The sequence below is a fragment of the Mirounga angustirostris genome, unplaced genomic scaffold (assembly GCF_029215605.1).
Source record: "Mirounga angustirostris isolate CCGP_5_RB_7025 unplaced genomic scaffold, mMirAng1.0.hap1 SCAF_12, whole genome shotgun sequence".
NCBI classification, from domain to species: Eukaryota; Metazoa; Chordata; class Mammalia; order Carnivora; family Phocidae; genus Mirounga; species Mirounga angustirostris.
In genome coordinates this window covers 5,687,721-5,705,516 of record NW_026991720.1, presented here as the reverse complement: position 1 = coordinate 5,705,516, position 17,796 = coordinate 5,687,721, and the positions used below count along the sequence as shown (strand labels likewise).

General features: G+C 48.6%; 1 protein-coding gene across 10 annotated transcripts in view; it reads right to left on the bottom strand.

The window, feature by feature from the left end:
• Positions 1-17,796, bottom strand: part of PRKAG2 (protein kinase AMP-activated non-catalytic subunit gamma 2) — a 258,642-nt gene that overhangs the window by 44,574 nt on the left and 196,272 nt on the right. For 8 of the 10 annotated variants that reach the window (XM_045864016.3, XM_064575712.1, XM_054505148.2 and 5 more), the window contains one exon: positions 12,942-13,011. The exons of 1 other annotated variant lie outside the window; for it this stretch is intronic. In XM_045864016.3, the coding sequence (XP_045719972.1) occupies positions 12,942-13,011 (70 nt within the window). Of the gene's footprint in view, positions 1-12,941; positions 13,012-13,494; positions 13,550-17,796 lie in introns of those variants that run through there. One more of the 10 variants, XM_064575714.1, reaches the window with a different exon arrangement.

The following is a 17,796-nucleotide window of genomic DNA, read 5'->3' as shown; positions in this document are numbered from 1 at the left end:
GGGGCTCGATCCCAGGACCCCGGGATCATGACCTGAGCCGAAGGCAGACACTTAGCCGATTGAGCCACCCAGGCGTCCCGGCAAAAGAATTTGAGAATGCAGTATCTAAGTTTAAATGCAAGCAATCGTACACGCCAGGTAGGACCGCGTTAAAGCAAGCGTTTGCCCTCGAGCGGATCTGACCGCACACCCCTCTGACAAGCCCTCACGACTGCACCACACTGCACATCAGTGGAGCTTCCCAGCCACCTCACCCCACCTACCCTCCCAGCCTCTCTCCTATCGCACCCCCACGAACTGTCCACTCTCAGATCGCACAGATACTTCCTTTTCAAAGGCTTTTTTGAAGTTTGGGAATTTGAACTTTGGGAATGTGCCCCTTGGGTTTCTGCCTCTGCTTTGCTCATGCTGTTCTCTCTTCTGTGAGCGCGCTTTCCCTTGCCATATTGGCCGACGGAAATCCTGCCTGCCTTTTGTTAGTTGAACAGTGGCTCCCCAAAATCTATGCCCAGCTGGAACATCAGAATGAGAGTTCATTTGGAATAAGGGTCTTTGCAGATGTAATTACAGTAAGGACCTTGAGATGAGATCGGCCTGGATTAGGCTGGGCCCTAAATCCAAAGACCCCTGATCTCATAAAACAGAGAAGATGAGACAGAGAGAGAGAAGGCCATGTGAAGACGAGGCAGAGGCTGAGTGATGCAGCCATGGGCCTAGGGATGCTGAGGACTGCAGGCAACTCCCAGAGTGAGGCAGGGCACAGACGCCCCCCCAGAGCCGCCGGAAGGGACCCACGCCGCCAACCCCTGAATAGAGCTCCCCTCTCCAAAGCTGCCATGTCTGTGGCAGTTTGTGGTGGGGGCCTCAGGAAACTGATGCAGCTTCCAAGTGGAGTTCAAGGGCCCGGAATACCTTCCTCGGAGGACCTCAAGTCAGAAGTAACTGCTCGTTTTGACATTCCCGTTAGTGCTTTGTGAGTAATTCACTTCTGGAGTCGTCGTATGCCTTGTACCAAAGCTATGGGTCTGCCTTCCTTTTTAGACTGTAGCTTCTCGAGCCACCAGAAAGGCACCCAACCCAGCCAGTTCCCAGCAAACCTCTCTACGGATTCCCAGTCGGAGGATGTCACTCAAGCCCATACAGGAGAGAGGGACTGCTCCTGTTGGTGTGCTGTCCTCCCTCAGTCAGCCCTGGGCATCCTCCCTGGCTGCCCGTCTATTAACAGTTTAGAGCTGTGGGGCCTTGGGCCTTACAGGACCGACGGAAGGCTCTCAAAGGGACCAGTGGCCTCTCCTTGGGGGCCGGCTCTTCAAGCTACTGTCCAGCCACCCAGAGAAGAGGCTCTGCTTGGCCATAACTGCAACATGCACGCACGCACACACATGACTGCCACACACACATGCACGCGCACGCACGCGTGACTGAGAGCCTCGTGCCACCTCCTTCCTTTACCACAACTCGACACTGCTCTTCAAGTCATCACAGGTCAGAGCAACAGATCCAAACCACGTCTCAAAGAGCTGAGTGTGTAAGAATGAAGGCATTTCTTTGCTTATTTTAGAGAGAGAGCAAGAGAGAGAGAGCAAGCAGAAGCGGGAGAGGCAGAGGGAGAGGAAGAGAATCTCCAGCAGATGCACTGCTGAGCACAGAGCCCAACGCGGGGCTCGATCTCATGACCCTGAGATCATGACCTGAGCCAAATCCAAGAGTTGGATGCTTAATCGACTGAGCCACTCAGGTGCCCCAGGATGAAGGCACTTTATTTTTTTATTTTATTTTTATTTATTTTTTTAAATAAGATTATTTATTTATTTATTTGAGAGAGAGAATGAGAGAGAGAGCATGAGAGGGGTGAGGGTCAGAGGGAGAAGCAGACTCCCTGCTAAGCAGGGAGCCCGATGCGGGACTCAATCCCGGGACTCCAGGATCATGACCTGAGCCGAAGGCAGTCGCCCAACCAACTGAGCCACCCAGGTGCCCGGCACTTTATTTTTTTAAAGATTTGTATTTATTTGAATAAAGAGAAAGAGAGAGAGCATGAGCGGAGAGAGAGGAAGAAGGAAAGGGAGAAGCACACTCCCCGTTGAGCAGGGAGCCCAATTCGGGGCTCGATCCCAGGACCCCGAGATCATGACCTGAGCTGAAGGCAGACACTTAACAACTGAGCCACCCAGGCGCCCCGATGAAGGCATTTTAAAAACAAAATTCACAAATCACCCCAAACTTCACTTAAAACCCCCCTGAAACCAAAAGCCCCAACTCATTTCCAATCCCCATAATTTTAACTTAATATATAGATATTTCATTGTAATTGCACAAACGATCAATGTTAGTTTTTTTTAACTTTTTAAAGATTTTATTTACTTATTTGACAGAGAGAGACACAGCGAGAGAGGGAACACAAGCAGCGGGAGTGGGAGAGGGAGCAGCAGGCTTCCCACCAAGCAGGGAGCCCGATGCGGGGCTCGACCCCAGGACCCTGGGATCATGACCTGAGCCAAAGGCAGATGCTTAACGACTGAGCCACCCAGGTGCCCCAGATCAATGTTAGTTTTTTAAAAATGTATCTTTTATTCTTTATTCTACATTTTGAAAGACAAGTTTACTATACACATATGCTATCTTTTATTTTTTAGAAAACCATTTAAAATAGTTGAGCAAGAAATAAGCAAAAATGGGGAACATGGAACTTAAAGTATATGGGAAAGCCCAGACTCATGTAAGTTTTCCTGAAGTGCTTAGAAACATAAATGTTAACAAAGTCAATGCTTAAATATAATTTTACCAGTATAAGGTTTACCCCCTTATTGGTCTTTTCCAAGAACTAGGATCTTACTTTCGTTAAGAGGGAGCAAAATAAAGGAAGTGCATTAGATTTTTTTCTCTCCATTCTTTCTGCATTCGGTTTGGTGCATACGGGCAGCGAGTCCCCACCGAGGGGGAAGTGCATGGGCTCTTCCAGGAAGGGCAAAGACTCAGGAGGAAATAAGTGTGGGTGGGTAAAGGCACACAGTCTCTCCAGCTAGTTCAAAACCGGCTGTAATAAATGCCTGAGGGATATCACAGACAGAGCCGTGACCTTGAAATTACACGTGACTCCCGTTCACTTTAAAATGGCTTCATGTTGAATTCTGGGAGCCACACGACTGAAATGTTCACCCCAGCCAACATTCCCTCGTTCTCAGGACACAGACTACTCCGCTGAGGCCGCGGTAAGGATCAAGCCCCGAGCACCCGGCACGCCGGCAGGATGGGGCCACACTGACCGGGACGATGCCAGCAACTGCCTCGCGGCCACCAGCACCTTCCACCAAGTAGGTTTCCAGCAACTTACAGACGTTTCCTTCTCCCTCTAGCTTACTAAGGATTTTGTTAAAGGAACATATGCTGACCTTGCTCTAGTGCTATTTTGGTATCTACTGAGATGACCAGAAGCTCCTCTCCTTTAACTGGCAGATGTTAATTCCTTGGTGATTTCTTAGTAAACTGTGGTCTTCTTACATTTCCGGGACAACACCTTGCTTGGTTACCGTGCAGCTCGGGGCTCCTCCTGCTGATGTGTACTCGAGCTCTGCCCATATTCTCAAGGCCAGGTTAAGTCATCTGTTTTCTTCTGTGTGTGCCATCAACCGGTTTGGATGTCAGGGTCGAGCTCGCTTCACAGAATGAGCTGGAAGCTGCCATCTTTTTCTATGCCCCTGAATAAAGTAAATTGCCTCCATGTTAACCGCTCCTTGAAGGCCTTACAGAATGCACCCACTGACGGGCTGGACACCGGGCCTCTTTTGCAGAGGCAGAGGAAGACTGAGGACTTTTCAATACTTTTTTTTTTTAAATAGCTTTGTTGAGATAGTATTCACATCCATACCGTTCACCTATTTAAAGTGTACAATTCAACTAATTTTAAATTTCTTTTATGGTGACTTAAAAGAATTCTAAGTTTATCGATATAGTTTGCTATACTCAGGTTTCTTTTAATGCTATTTCCTAAATCTTTGCATTTTTAATTAAGAACCCCCCCCCCCCACTTCTGAAATTTGCATTTTCACTCACTACATTCCTGAACAGACTTGACAGAGGTTTGCCCACTTCTTTGGTCTCTTCCAAGAAGTAAGCTTTTGGTGGTGTTGAGCAAGACTACGTTTTGTATTCCATTTCATTGATTGCTGCCTTTCAGTAGGATTTTAGGAGGGAAAAGAGATACATGAATATATTCAGCAAATCATCTTGAGTCACAAGTATGGCAGCCCAATGCAGTCAATTCCATCAGGTGAACTGAAGTCTGTGCGTCAGCAGAGTCCCACACCGGCGTGCTGCAGTCTGAGATTCAGACAGAACGCTACTCCAACCCCTATGACTCACTACAGTTTGCCAGAGCTTGGACATCTGTCTGTGAAAGCACGCACATCTTTGGGGTTTAGCAATATGGTGGATCCTTCTGCAGCGGACCCTCTGGTGACTTCCAACACGGCACATCATTTGCAGAGTAAGGCACTAACAGAAGATCCGTCTAGAGGCTCCCAGGCTTCTGGGGCTTCCCTCAGGCCTGGCAGGCAGCAGGTGGGTCTTCTCCAATGGGAACTCCAGGTAGTCTGGGGTCCGGCAGGAGAGAATGTAGAAGGAAGAAGAGGGCAGGGCTGGACCAAACCTAGATGAGAACTGTCACCGCCTTCTGTGTGAGCTCAGGCAAACCACTTCATGCCCTTAGCTTGCATTTCTTCATTTGTAAAATGGGGATAACACCGTCTTTCTTGCAGGGTGACTGAGGAATGGGGATAAACCAACTCTGACTATGATGCTAATTACACACACAACTCGGGGCAGAGGGCACGCCATACACCTGCTCCAAAGCTAGAGAAGTTGTGGGAAAAGCGAGAGCAAACCAGGGTGTAAATAAGCATGTGAGAGTGCGGACACGTGTCTTCTCGAGATCTTATTGGGATGATGAGACACTCCATCAAAAAAAGTAGCCTATGATCTATAAACTGCTGGTAACAGCTTAGCGTTAGTTACAAACGACCAATGTAGAACCATGAATCAGGCAGTTCCATAAATGCAGATTCACAGGAAACAGCTCGAGTGGGACAGATTAAAAAGTGACAAAAATTTAACCAAAAGGTCCCCAAATGAGTTTCCTCCCCCAAACTGACTCCCCCGCCCTTCTATTGTCAGGGATAAGCGAGGCTGCTTCTCCTCTGACGTCAGTACCACTGCAATCCCAGCCACAAAGGAAAGACCTAAAAGACGTGTTCCTCAGTTACCAGATTACGTAAGCGAGCCACCCCGTTTCCACCCACTGCTGCCGTCGTTCTGCCGCCGAGAGCTCTGCCTCCATATCGGGGGGGGGCTCTGCACCTCTGGGCGGCACCCCGAGTCCTCGTCCTCCCCGCATGCCCCCAGCTGTCACTGCTCTGTGAGGGGCACACATTAACTTGGCAGATGGATTTCCTCTCAGTCTTTCACAGAGATGCCTTCTTTCTTTATAAGAAATAACTCTAATGACCTGAAATACACTGAGCTTACGTGCTGGAGTAAGAGTTAAAAACTTTAAAATATATATACACGTAATACACACATACACACACACACGTATACATGTATGTTCAAATATGGAACAAGTATGTACTGAAAACGAAGTCTCATTCATCACCGTATCTTTGAAACATGGTGAGCGGTAAGTTTGCAGTCCCCATCCTCACGGAGCTTACAAGTCAGTGACCAAGAAACACGGGTAACTGCCTCTCTCCTTCGCAGCCCCCATCAAACCTGAGGGATCAAGAGAGGACCATCAAGTCCCGTCTGGGGCTTCGGGAAAGGCTTCCCCAGAGAAGTGAAGCCTGGGCTGAGATCTGAAGAAAACTAGCAGGTGGCCAAGGGGAGAGGAGGACCAGCCCGGGCAGGGGGGCGGCCGAGGACCGGTGGTGGGGGACGTGAGCACAGAGGTGCGGAGGGGGCGCCGGGGGACGGCAGAGAGCAGAGAGCAGGTGAGGAAATGTGGACTCCAGCCCAAAGGCAAAGGCGAACCACCGAAGGCTTTCAAGCCCGGGAGCGACATGATAAAATACCTCTAAGGGCGGCGGGGACTCCCGACTGGAGGGCCGAGATGATGCTGGGAGCAGCACCACCCCCAGCCTGGCCTCGAGCGCTGGCAGAGGTGACAGTGGCGACAGTGACATGGCTTCGTCCCCAGGACGTGGGAGGGGGAGCGAGCCGGAGCGTCGTGCCGGTTAACACAACAACTCGATGGACGGGCCGCCGCTCGCCCAACTCGGCCGGGTAAAGCCAGGGAGGACGGGGCGCAGGAGGCTAGAACCCAGAGGCCACCGCGGGGTCAGCAGAGGTGTCGAGCAGACAACTGGGGGCTCGGGATGTCTGCTCGGGCATCGCCAGTCACGAAGCATCGTGGTGATTAAACCCATGGGGTTCAAACCCTGGGCAACAGGCCCCAGGGTCCGTAAGGCGACGGCAGCGAGCGAGGCTGTGGAACACGAAGGCCCACGAGCAAACGTCCGGTGCTCGAGAAAGAGGAGTAAAGACCATCGAGGAGACACGGCCACCCGCCGGCTGTGCGTGAGGGGCCTGCAAGGGTGCTCTGGGGCGCGGGCAGAGGCCGTCCCTGCGGACCGTCACGAAGGGCTCAAAGCAAGAAGAGGCGTGACAGGTGTCCAGTGGAGTCTGCACCACGCAGACACTGGCAAGCACCTCGTGGGCTCAGGCGGAAGCGAGTTACGGGAGGTGGGAAAACAGAAAGAGGATTTCCGAATAAAAGACGATTTCGTGCTGGTTACGCACATTGGCTCACAGCACAGGACTGTGTTCGAATCCTGCTTCTCCACCTTCCTAGATTCGGCCCCAAGGTCATTTATTTCTCCTCTGACTTTTTTTTTTTTAAGATTTTATTTATTTATTTGAGAGAGAGAATGAGATAGAGAGAGCATGAGAGGGGGGAGGGTCAGAGGGAGAAGCAGACCCCCCGCTGAGCAGGGAGCCCGATGCGGGACTCGATCCCGGGACTCCAGGATCATGACCTGAGCCGAAGGCAGTCGCTCAACCAACTGAGCCACCCAGGCACCCTCTCTTCTGACTTTCTTGATTTCTTCCTCTATAAAACAGGGATGATAAAAATGTTTACCTCTCAAGGCTGCTCTGAGGGTTTGATAAATGTGAACACAGTACTCGATACGCTTCATACAGGCTGGTTCTGAGAACCACAAAAAAGGGATATAAAAAATCTTCCATTTCTTTCAAGTAAACTCCAAATGCTCTGTAGTATTGAGTTTCCCCTCTTTAAAACCTACAGGTGAAACTTAAAGTCACAGAGATGCTGTATAATATCTTTCGGGGACTCTGCGGCCCACACAGAGCTGTAGGCTGGGCCCATCCCCGGCCACCGCCCCGCCGTGTGAATCGCGGGTCTGGACTATGGCCCGCGCACTGGTGGGGTCGGAGCTGAGTGCCACCCAGGAGCAGGCAAAGTCAGTCTTGAGAGGGAAGGTCATGGAGATCCATCCGTCATGGAGAGATGCATGCAGAATGCTGCCTCAGCTCCTGATGACTTTCCAGTTACTTGTGAAGCCTGGAGACAGGCCCCTCCCTCCAATGCCCCCCAGTCTTCTGCACTCTCCTCTTTATTTCAAGTAGTCAAGATCTTTCCATTTCAGGAAACAAAACCTCCCCAGTCTACAAGATGACTACTCTATCTCATCAAATCTGAGATACCATCAAATGTCAAGCTACAGCCTGACTTCAGAGATATGAAAACGCATACCTTAAAATCTATTAAATATGGCAAGTTTTTAAGTATGGGGCCAGCTGGAGAAGAAAAATTTTAATTGTAAATGTTTCATAAAAGTGTAACTACTTTTATAGTTAAGAGAAAATCTCTTGTCTAAGGTGAGGATATAAACTCAGTAGGGAAGCACAGAGTTTGGATGATAGATTATCAGAGCCTTCCAATAATCTATAATAATCTTATCATTACGGAGGAGCGGCGGAGGGGTGAGGACAAGCCTGTCACAGGGGCCTCTCTACCACCAGAGGTCAGCACTCCTCACATCAGTGCCAGCGCCGACCAAGTGGACTCAGCTGAGCCTCACTGAGCAGCGGCTCTAGGGCTGGTGATAAAGGGGGTGCGGGGATGCTCTGTAGTTACCACAAAAACACAGACAATTCTCCCTGAAGTCAGAGCAGTGTGTCTCAAACTTTTTCACCGTCCAATCCCCCTCTGAAACTTTCTTCTTATACATTTTCCCTCTTAATTGTCCCTCCCCCATGAAATTTTAATGCCACAGATACACTGTGTATCTGTTCATGTACTGTGGCCCTCTGGAGAGCCACAAACCACCGTGACATCTAAGATCTTCTGTCCCCTGACAAGAACCAAGCTTTGCTCACTTTGCTCCCCAGCTCAGAATGAACGAGTTTGAGTGGGCACAAAATTTTGGTTCTCTTTATAGGGTGGCTGGTAGTTGCTTTAGGCCGTATTTTTGAATTAGAAGGAAAAGTTCAAGTTCACCAAGTGCCAGGCCTTGTTTTAGACAGAAAACTCACAACGACAGCAGCAACAAAACAAGCCGGCAAAGCCCCAAGAGACTATGGATTATCTGAGGATGCAGCTACTTCATTACCAAATTGGGCCTAAAACTCCGAGAATCTTGACTGAAAAATAATGGCTTCCCTCCTAAAAAAGGTGGTCCCTGTTTCTTACATACTTTTGATCCATGCAGGCTCAGCTGACCAGCCTTGCTAGAAAAATGAGTTGGAAGTGAGTTCTGAAGATTACGCTTTGGAAAATGCTGTGAGGGTGAAGAAGGACAGCCAGGACAGCAAGGGTGGTCTGGGATCAGGGAAGAGTCAGATGGCGAGGTAAGAGGGGAGAAGCTGGCGGGAGAGCCAGCTAAGTGGGACGAGACATCCACAGCAAGCTACTGAAAACCTGAACTCAGCGAAGAGTCCGTGACAGCTGAAGGGACAAGAGGGAAGCTGGGAGATAACACACATAGCTCCAAGGGGCTGTTAAATTCTTGAAGTGGTGCCAGAATTATAGATTTACTAATCACGAATGAATGGCTGGCACTTATCTACTTCGGAAAGCATTCCTGGGCTGTGTTTAGGTCCCTACGAAGTACTTGTGCTTGGTCCCGCCATTAAATAAGTCCAAGACAATTAATCCTGATAAAAACGAACATAAATGATTGACATGTGAATAAAAAACTGGAAAAGCAAACACATCCAGTGATTGCTATGGGTGAGGCACTGTTCTCATCACTTTGCATACGCAGAACCATGGAGGCCTCCCAACACTCCCATAAAGTAACATTTACGGAGATGCTGTCCTCACTAGGAGTCCCAACACTGCTGAGCACCTACGATGCGCCAGCCATCTCAGGCACGGGGAACAGCAAGACGGATTGTGAAAGATGCACAGAAGGGATTTAGGGGGACGGCCTCAAAGAGAGGGCAACATCTGGGCAGAGCGGTGATGCATCAGTAAGATTGGCAGGATGGAGACAGAGGAAGAGGAGGTCTTGCCCACAGTATGATGGGACATCCAATGTACAGAGACCACGAGAGGTACACAGAGCAGGGATCTGGCCAACTACACCTGGGAGCCAAATCCGGCCTGCTTTGTATTTAATTTAATTTACTTATTTATTTAAAAGATTTTATTTATTTGACAGAGAGAGAAAGCAAGCAAGCACAGGCAGGGGGAATGGCAGGCAGAGGGAGAACCAGGCTCCCCGTCGAGCAGGGAACCGGATGCGGGGCTCAATCCTAGAATCCCGGGATCATGACCCGAGCCGAAGGCAGACGCTTAACCAACTGAGCCACCCAGGCGCCCCACCGGCCTGCTTTTTAAATAAAGTTTCATTGGAGTGTAGTCTGTTGGATTGAGTTTGGTCTTCCGTGGCTTTCTGCCTAGCTGCTGCACGGGCGAGCTGGGGAGTCGTGACAGAGACAGAGACCATCTGGCCCTTTGCAGAAGTTTGCCGAGGCCTGTTCTAGAGCCTTGTTCTTCACAGAGGGGTCTATGAAGCAGCAGCACTGGGAAGCTTGGCAGAAATGCAGACTCTCAGGTCCCCCCCTCACCCCCCAGACCCCCAGAATTAGTATCTGCCTCTTAAAAAGATCTCTGGTGATTTCTGGCACAGAACACTCTCTGATCACTGGTGTGTATGGCTGGGAGGAGGCGGTGAGGCTGCAGAAGAAGAGAAGCACGCACTTATCCTATATATAGACGGGAGACAGTGGTAAAGATTTTCCCGTAAAGGAGTGGTCCCTCCGTCAGAGTGTAATAAGGAGAAGGGTTGGCAGCAGAGAGTGGGCAGGCCACTGGTGTCAGAATCCAGGCAAAAGATGACCGTGACCAGGCATGGTGATTCGTGGTACAGCTTCTTCCTCCTTCCCAGAAGCAAATGACATTTTAAAAGATGACTCTGACTTCACCAGTGCCCCCAAACTGTTTCTAACAAATATAGTATCAATTATAATTTATTAGGAAATAGAAAAATACTTGATAACAAAAATATTAGTCATCATGTGTTTCTGTGTGTAGCAAATATATCTCCATCTAAGCAATGTGTCCAGAGTGCAAGGCATACATACGTTACAACATTAATTGGATAAGAAGGAAATTTAAAGATTTAATGAGGATCTATTCAACAGCTATCTATCATGTAGGCTGCTAACACCTCAGTTCACAGGATATTTAAAGGTGTAATGGCTTAAACTGTTAGGACTCCCCCCCCCACACCCCCAAATAAATGTAAGATTCTGCTTGATATTCAGTTTTTCCATACCATGGATGAATAAGCAATATAAAGTTCAAAAGAAACAAAGCAGCATTTTAGACAACCACGCCAACACTAGTTCTTCTTCCAGCTCTGCTAACGGCTTCCAAGCGAGTGCTTAACATTCTGCCTCCTTAAAAATCTAGAAAAGTTTGACAGGGTTATTTGTGGGATTCAGCATGCTTTAAAGTAATGACAGCAATATAGATAAAAATAGATGGAAGAAAACAGGAAATCCCTTTCTTAGATGCTTAGGTTTAATACTTCGCATTCATTATGTTGGCAGAAACAATGAAAAGAAACAAGGCTTGTGTATCAGCTTTGAGAAATACAACATAATTAAATCAATAAATCTCAAGTAAGAAACCGCCCCCCCATCAAATCCATGTTGAGAACAATCTCTATATTAAGATTCATTAATAATAAAAGCCTTAAAAAGTCCATGAATTCAGTAAAGTGGTTAATAGCACTTAAAAAATAATAGTAACATTTCCAGAGCACTTACTGTGGGTCTACACTGTATTACCACTCCACAAATTACCTCATTTAATCCTCAACACACCCCAGTATTAGCTCCATTTTATAAAAAGGGAAAGTAAGGCACCGAAGAGTTCAGTAACTTGTCCAAAGTCACAGAGCTGAATAGGAAATGGAGCTAAGACGTGAAGCTGGGACTGTGTTCTTCACCGTAACTGTGGGCACCTTGCTAACACATCTGCTCTCCACTCTCCTCTTGCCCTCACATGAATCTGCAGAAAGTTTAAATGCAATAGACTCTCATCGTTACTGATCTCAGGGACAAAGAAAACCCCCATGGTTTAGACATTCAAAGTCTCAGTTCAAAGGGAGACACACCATATTGCCCTGTGGACAGTGGTCAAAATTTGACCTGCCACACGGAACTGATGAGTAACGGGGTGGATTCGATTTAAGATACTGGATTATTTTTCAGTAGGATAAAATGCAAATTAAGTCCCAGTTAGATTCTGAAATGTATCGTGTAACTGCTGGTTAATAATAAATACGGATGCAGACTTTTAACGATAATTACCACACATGCATCATCTTCCAGCTAACGTATTTGTGAAATGCTGCAGGGAACGTAAAACATAAAATAAATGTAGGTACTGGCCTAATACTGTCTGGTTAACATTCTCATCTTCGGCTGCGTATGCTTATTTAAGTGATCGCCTGACTGTAAATGAACACAAGTGTTAAAGTAAAGTTGGCACAGGGCACAGCATCCACATGGCACCTTCTTTGTTCCAGGAGCTTTATTCCATCAATACTCTCAGCAAAAAGACAAGTCACCAAGTAAATAACGCAAGTACACCAGGCAGTGTGGGGTTCTTTCAAAATAAACGCCTCAAATTGTCAAACATCTTGTACGAAGTTCTTTTTCGACTTTGGGCTCATCATATTCCACTTCAAATGTCAATTCTGCCAAAAAACAAGCTTATCCCCTTCCAGTTTTAACAGTTTCCAAATGAGGGCCAGGTGAACGCTCACCTATTCCGTTTTAAAATACTAATTTTGCCAGAGAGCCAACGCGCCCCTGCATATTTTAACAGCTTCTAGACAAGATCCAGGCAAGTAAGACGAGGACAGGGCAGGAAAAAGAGGAACCGAGTGAGAGAAGAGGCGGCGGAAATGGTGGGAGTGACAGGGTCACCTGAACTCCAAACCAAGGCACTAAGCCGCTTCTGGCGTTCCTACTCAACTTTCCCCATTAACCGGCAGACACACCCTGCTGGCGGTATTTTCGGAAACACAGATAAGGGAGCCAGTCGGTGTTATCTAAGGGGGGGGCCATCGACAGAGTCGGGGGGTTACCTCTACGTGTACCGTGGCGCTGCAAGACACCTTGCTCGCCTTCGAGCTCGGCTCGTAGGGACAAAAGGGCCGCCCATCGGTGTCGGGGCGGGTGGCCGGCTGGCGCCGCCCGCCTCCCGAACCCGGCCGGGGTTCCAGCCGCGAACGGCACCGCGCGCGGGCCACCGCGGACGCCCCGGGCGCCGGCTCGGCGTCTGCATCCCCGGCCGTGCTCGCCGGGCGGCCACGGCCCGCACGGCCTCCGGGGCGTGCGCCCCGGCGGTCCCCGCGCCCCGGCCCTCGGCGACGGCACGGAGCGCGTTCCGGCGGGGCACTCACCTTCTTCCTCCAACTCGAGTTTCTCCAGCATGCCGGCTTCCGCGGGTCCCGGGGCCGCCGCCAGCGCCGCCTGAGGAGGAGGAGGAGGAGGACAGGGATCAGCACGCGCTCGGCGGCGCTCGTCCCGGCCGCGGGGGCGGGGGCGCGGGGGCGCGGGGCGGGGGCGCGCGGGGCGGGGCCTCCGGGCGGGCGGCGGGCGGCGGGATCGGAGCGCGACGGAGAGGGCGGCGCGGCCCCGGCGCGCCCCGGCCCCGGCCCGGCCTTGCCCCCGCCCGGAGGGCCGCAGGTGGCGCGGGCCGCGGCCGAACCTGCGCCCCTCCCCGAGTGGAACGGCCCGCCCCCCCCGGCCCCGGCGGCTTTGGTACGGGCCGGCGAGGAGGAAGCGTGGGAAGAGGACCCCGCGGAGCCCGAGCAGGGCTCGCGCGACGGCGGCCGGGGCGCCCCCCTCCGGCCGCGGCCCACCTTCCCGCCACGGCCGCCGGGCGGCCATTAGCGCAGGCGCGCCTTCCCGTCCTTGCCCGGCTCTCCCTCCGCACCGCGCTCGTCCGCTCACCTTCCCCGCCACCCACGGCCGGCGCGTCCCCGCGGGCGTAACCTGCGCAGGTGTGGTCTCGGCCAGCCCGGGGGTGGGGCGAGAGGGGAGCGCCGGCGGGTGGGCGGGGCGACGCGCCTGGGAGAGGGGCTGGGGGCCGCGGGACCCCGGAGAGGGAGATGGCACCGCACCCGGGGGTGGGGCGGGGGGGGGGATTGCTTTTTTTTTTGATTTTAGATTACACTGTGCATCCTCGTCCCCTATTTAAAAGAGAAAAAAAAAAAATGTTCCGTGGGTTACACGTATTGTAGATGCACTTTGTAGCTATCAGTTTTACCCAGCCATGCAAGTCTTAATTTGCTTCCTTTCTTCACAGCTGATTCTCTGGTTTGGGTGAGCCACTGCCAAAAGCTCACACAAATCTCAGTCTGGTCCTGGCCACTCCTGTCACCCTGGATCTTGGGTATCTGAGACTCTCCTATCGACAGCTCACGTTGGCAGGCAGGGAGGCTGCCAGGGCTGCCTGAGAGAGCAGGGCCGCGGGAGAGGAGGCAGGCGCCCGACTCCCGAGGCCCTCCTGTGTGACAGCCAGTTTCTGCCCCATCTATGGCGTGCCCTTTACTCACAGCAGACTGCAGAGGCCTGACAGCGATAAGCTGATTAGGGCTGTAAAGCACCCCCCACCCACACCCACACACCCACCCCTTGAAAGGAAGCTAGTTTTACCACTCTTTCAAGCCTGGCCTGGAAAAGGAAGTACTAAAATCTCCTTTGCATTTCCTTTTTGCTCTGTCATCTCAGTTGGGCCAAGCCCTGTCTTAAGCTTCTGCTTAAAAGGGGCGGGCGGGGGGGGGGGGGGCAAGGAGAGGACAAAACTAATTTTGTAAGACCTTTGGTGGTAAAAAAACAAACCAAAAAACCCAGCAAACCCTACAGCTATGTCTTCCTTAACAGCAAGAGCCTGAATGCTTGCCCTCTAAGTTCAGGAACAAGGCTACTATGCCTCTTTTCCCAGGCTACTCTTACTCAAGGTAGTACTGGAAGTTCCAGCCACCGCAGTAGGGCAATAAAGAGAAAGAAAAGGCATACAAATTGCAGAGGAAGAAATAAAATCATTCCTATGTGCAGATGACATGGTTGTCTTTGTAAAAAGTTCCAAGGAATCTACTGAAAAACAAAACAAAAACAAAAAAAACCCCAAACCAAACCAAAACCTAACAACCGCAACTAGAACTAGTGAGTTCAGCAAAGTCATAGGCTACAATGTCAACACACAAAAATCAATTGCATTTCTATATACTAACAATGACCATGTGTAAAGTGATACAAAAAACAATACATAATTTATAATCACTGCAAAGAAAATTAAATGTGCAGGTTTTCCCGTAAACATAAGCCTTCGTTTCCCTCCCAGTGCAGAAGGGATCCACACTTGAGAAACCATGTGCAAGATCTGTATGCTGAAAATTACAATATGTGATTGCAATGAAAGAAGACCTAAAGAAATGGAGAGACATCTCATGTTAATGTTTCGGAAGACCCAAATTAGTAAGGATGTCAGTTCTCCCCCGGACTGATCTCTACGTTTAATGCAATTCCTACCAAAATCCTAACAAGATTTTCTGTAGACAAGATGAGCTTATTCTGAAATTTATACAGAAAGGCATAGGCTGGAGAGTAGCTAAAACAATCTTGAAAATGAACGAAGGGGGAGTAATCAAGACATTGTGGTACTGGTAGGGGGACAGACACAATAATCAAAAGAAACAAATAGGGAATCTAGAAATAGACCCACAGAAGTATATCGAACTGTTGTTTGAGGAAGGTGCAAAAACAGTGGTGTTGGAGCAAAGCTTGATAGGCAAAAAAATAAACCTTCACATAAGCCTCACATCTTATACAAAAATGAGCTCAAGTTGGGTCATGGACTTGAAAATAAGATGTAAAACTATACAACTTGTAGAAAAAAAAATCTTTGGAATCTCCTAGGCAAAGAGTAAGACTTGACATCAAGAGCATGATCCATAAAAGGTAAAATGAACAAATTGGACCTCATTAAAATTAGAAATGTTTGCTCTGTGGCAGACCCTGTTAAGAAGATGAAAGGACAAGAGACAGAGTGGGAGAAAATACTTGTAAAACCACACAGCCAACAAATGACTAGCGTCGGGTATATGTCAAGACCTTTCAAAACTCAATAATAGAAAAATAAAAGTCAGAATTCAGAATATGGGCAAAAGATATGAAGAGACACTTCACTGAAAAAGATGAATGGCAGTAAGCACATGAAAAGATGTTCAACAACATCAGCCATTAGGGAAATACAGATTAAAACCACAGTAAGCTGTGACCACACACCTATTAGAATGGCCAAAATAAAAACAATGAGCAACACCAAATGCTGGTGAGGATGACGAGAAACAGGATCCCTTCTGCATCGCTGTGGGGACGGGAAGTCGCACCACAGCTCTGGAAAACAACCTGGTAGTTTTTTATGAAACCACACATACAGTTGCCATATGACACATCATTTGCCATCTTGGGCATTTATTCCGGGGAAACGAAGGCTTATGTTTACGGGAAAACCTGTATACCATGTTTCATTTGCAATAGCCCAAACTGGAAATACCAGATGTCGTTCAGCGGGCAAATGGTTAAACAAACTACGTTACATCCCAACCATGGAATAGTCCTCAGCAACAAAAAGGAATGAACTGTGTTACATACAACTACTTGCATGAATGTCCAAGGAGTTAGGCTGAATGAAAAGCCAATCCCCAAAAGGTACATACTGTGTTATTCCATTTATATAGCATTCTTGAAATGACAAGATTATAGAAGTGGAGAACAGATCAGTGGGTGCAGGGGTTGGGGGGGGGATTGGGGACAGAGGGACCTGTGGCTATAAAAGGCAGCATGAGGGATCCTTGTGGTGATGGAACCATTCTGGATCTTCACTGAATCAATGTCACCATTCTGCTTGTGATGTACTACATTCTTTCTCCCACAAGTCAAGCCACGCTGATTTAATTGTGTGGAGAAAATAACCAATTGGGTTTTTTTTTTTTTTAAAGATTACTTATTTATTTACTTGAGAGAGAGAGCACAAGTGGGTGGAGGGGCAGAGGGAGAGGGAGAAGCAGACTTCCTGCTGAGCAGGGAGCCCGATGCAGGGCTCAATCCCAGGACCCTGGGATCATGACCTGAGCCAAAGGCAGACACTTAACCGACGGAGCCACCTAGGCACTCCGATATTGGGTTAATTAAAAAAAAAAAAATCTTTATTGAGGGGCGCCTGAGTGGTGTAGTCAGTTGAGCATCCAATTTGTTTAAGCTCAGGTCCTGATCTCAGGGTCCAGTGTGGAGTCTGCTTGAGATTCTCTCTCTCTCTCTCTCTCTGCCCCTCCTGCTCATGCACTCTCTCTTTCAAATAAACAAATCTTTTAAAAAAAATCTTTATTGAGATAGGATTCACATACCATAAAATACGTCTTCAGTATATTCATAGAGTTGTGCAACCACCTCTGTTTCCAACATTTCATCATCCCAAAGAGAAACCCTGTAACCTCTAGTGGTCACTGCCTATCACTCCCTTGACCCCTATTCCCAGCCCTAGGCAACCACTAACCTATTTTCTGTCTCCATAGATTTGCCTATTCTGGCCATTTCATAGAAATTTAATCATATAATATGTGGTCTTTTATCTCTAGCTCCTTTCACTCAGCATACTGTTTTCAAGGTTCATCCACTTTCTAACATGGATCAACACTTCCTTTCTTTTTATTGCTGAATAATATTCCATTGTATGCATATACCACATTTTGCTTATCCATTCATCAGTTGATGGGTATTTAGGTGTTCTTCCCGTTTTGACTATTGTGAATATTGCTGCTACAAACATTCAACTACAAGGATCTGTGCGGACATATGTTTTCATTTCTCTTGGGTATAGACCCAGGAATGGAATTTCTGGGTCATATGGTAACTCTATATTTAACATTTTGAGAAACTGCCAAACTGTTTTCCACAGAAGCTGCACCTTTTTAAATTTTCACTAGCAATGTGTGAGGGTTTCAATTTCTCCTGCACTCTAGTTTTGCAAGATGTTACCATTGGGGGAAACTAGGTGGAGGGCACTCATCTCTTACAACTAACTGTATGTGAATCTACAATGAGCTCAAAATAAAAAGCTTAATTAAAAAAAAAAAAAGCACGGGGGTACATAGTGGAAGTGTCAACCTTATTTTTGAAAAATCTATGTTTTAATTTCTTGTAGTAATTCTGGTATAATTGTAAAAACAAATCCCTAATTGGTGTTTATTG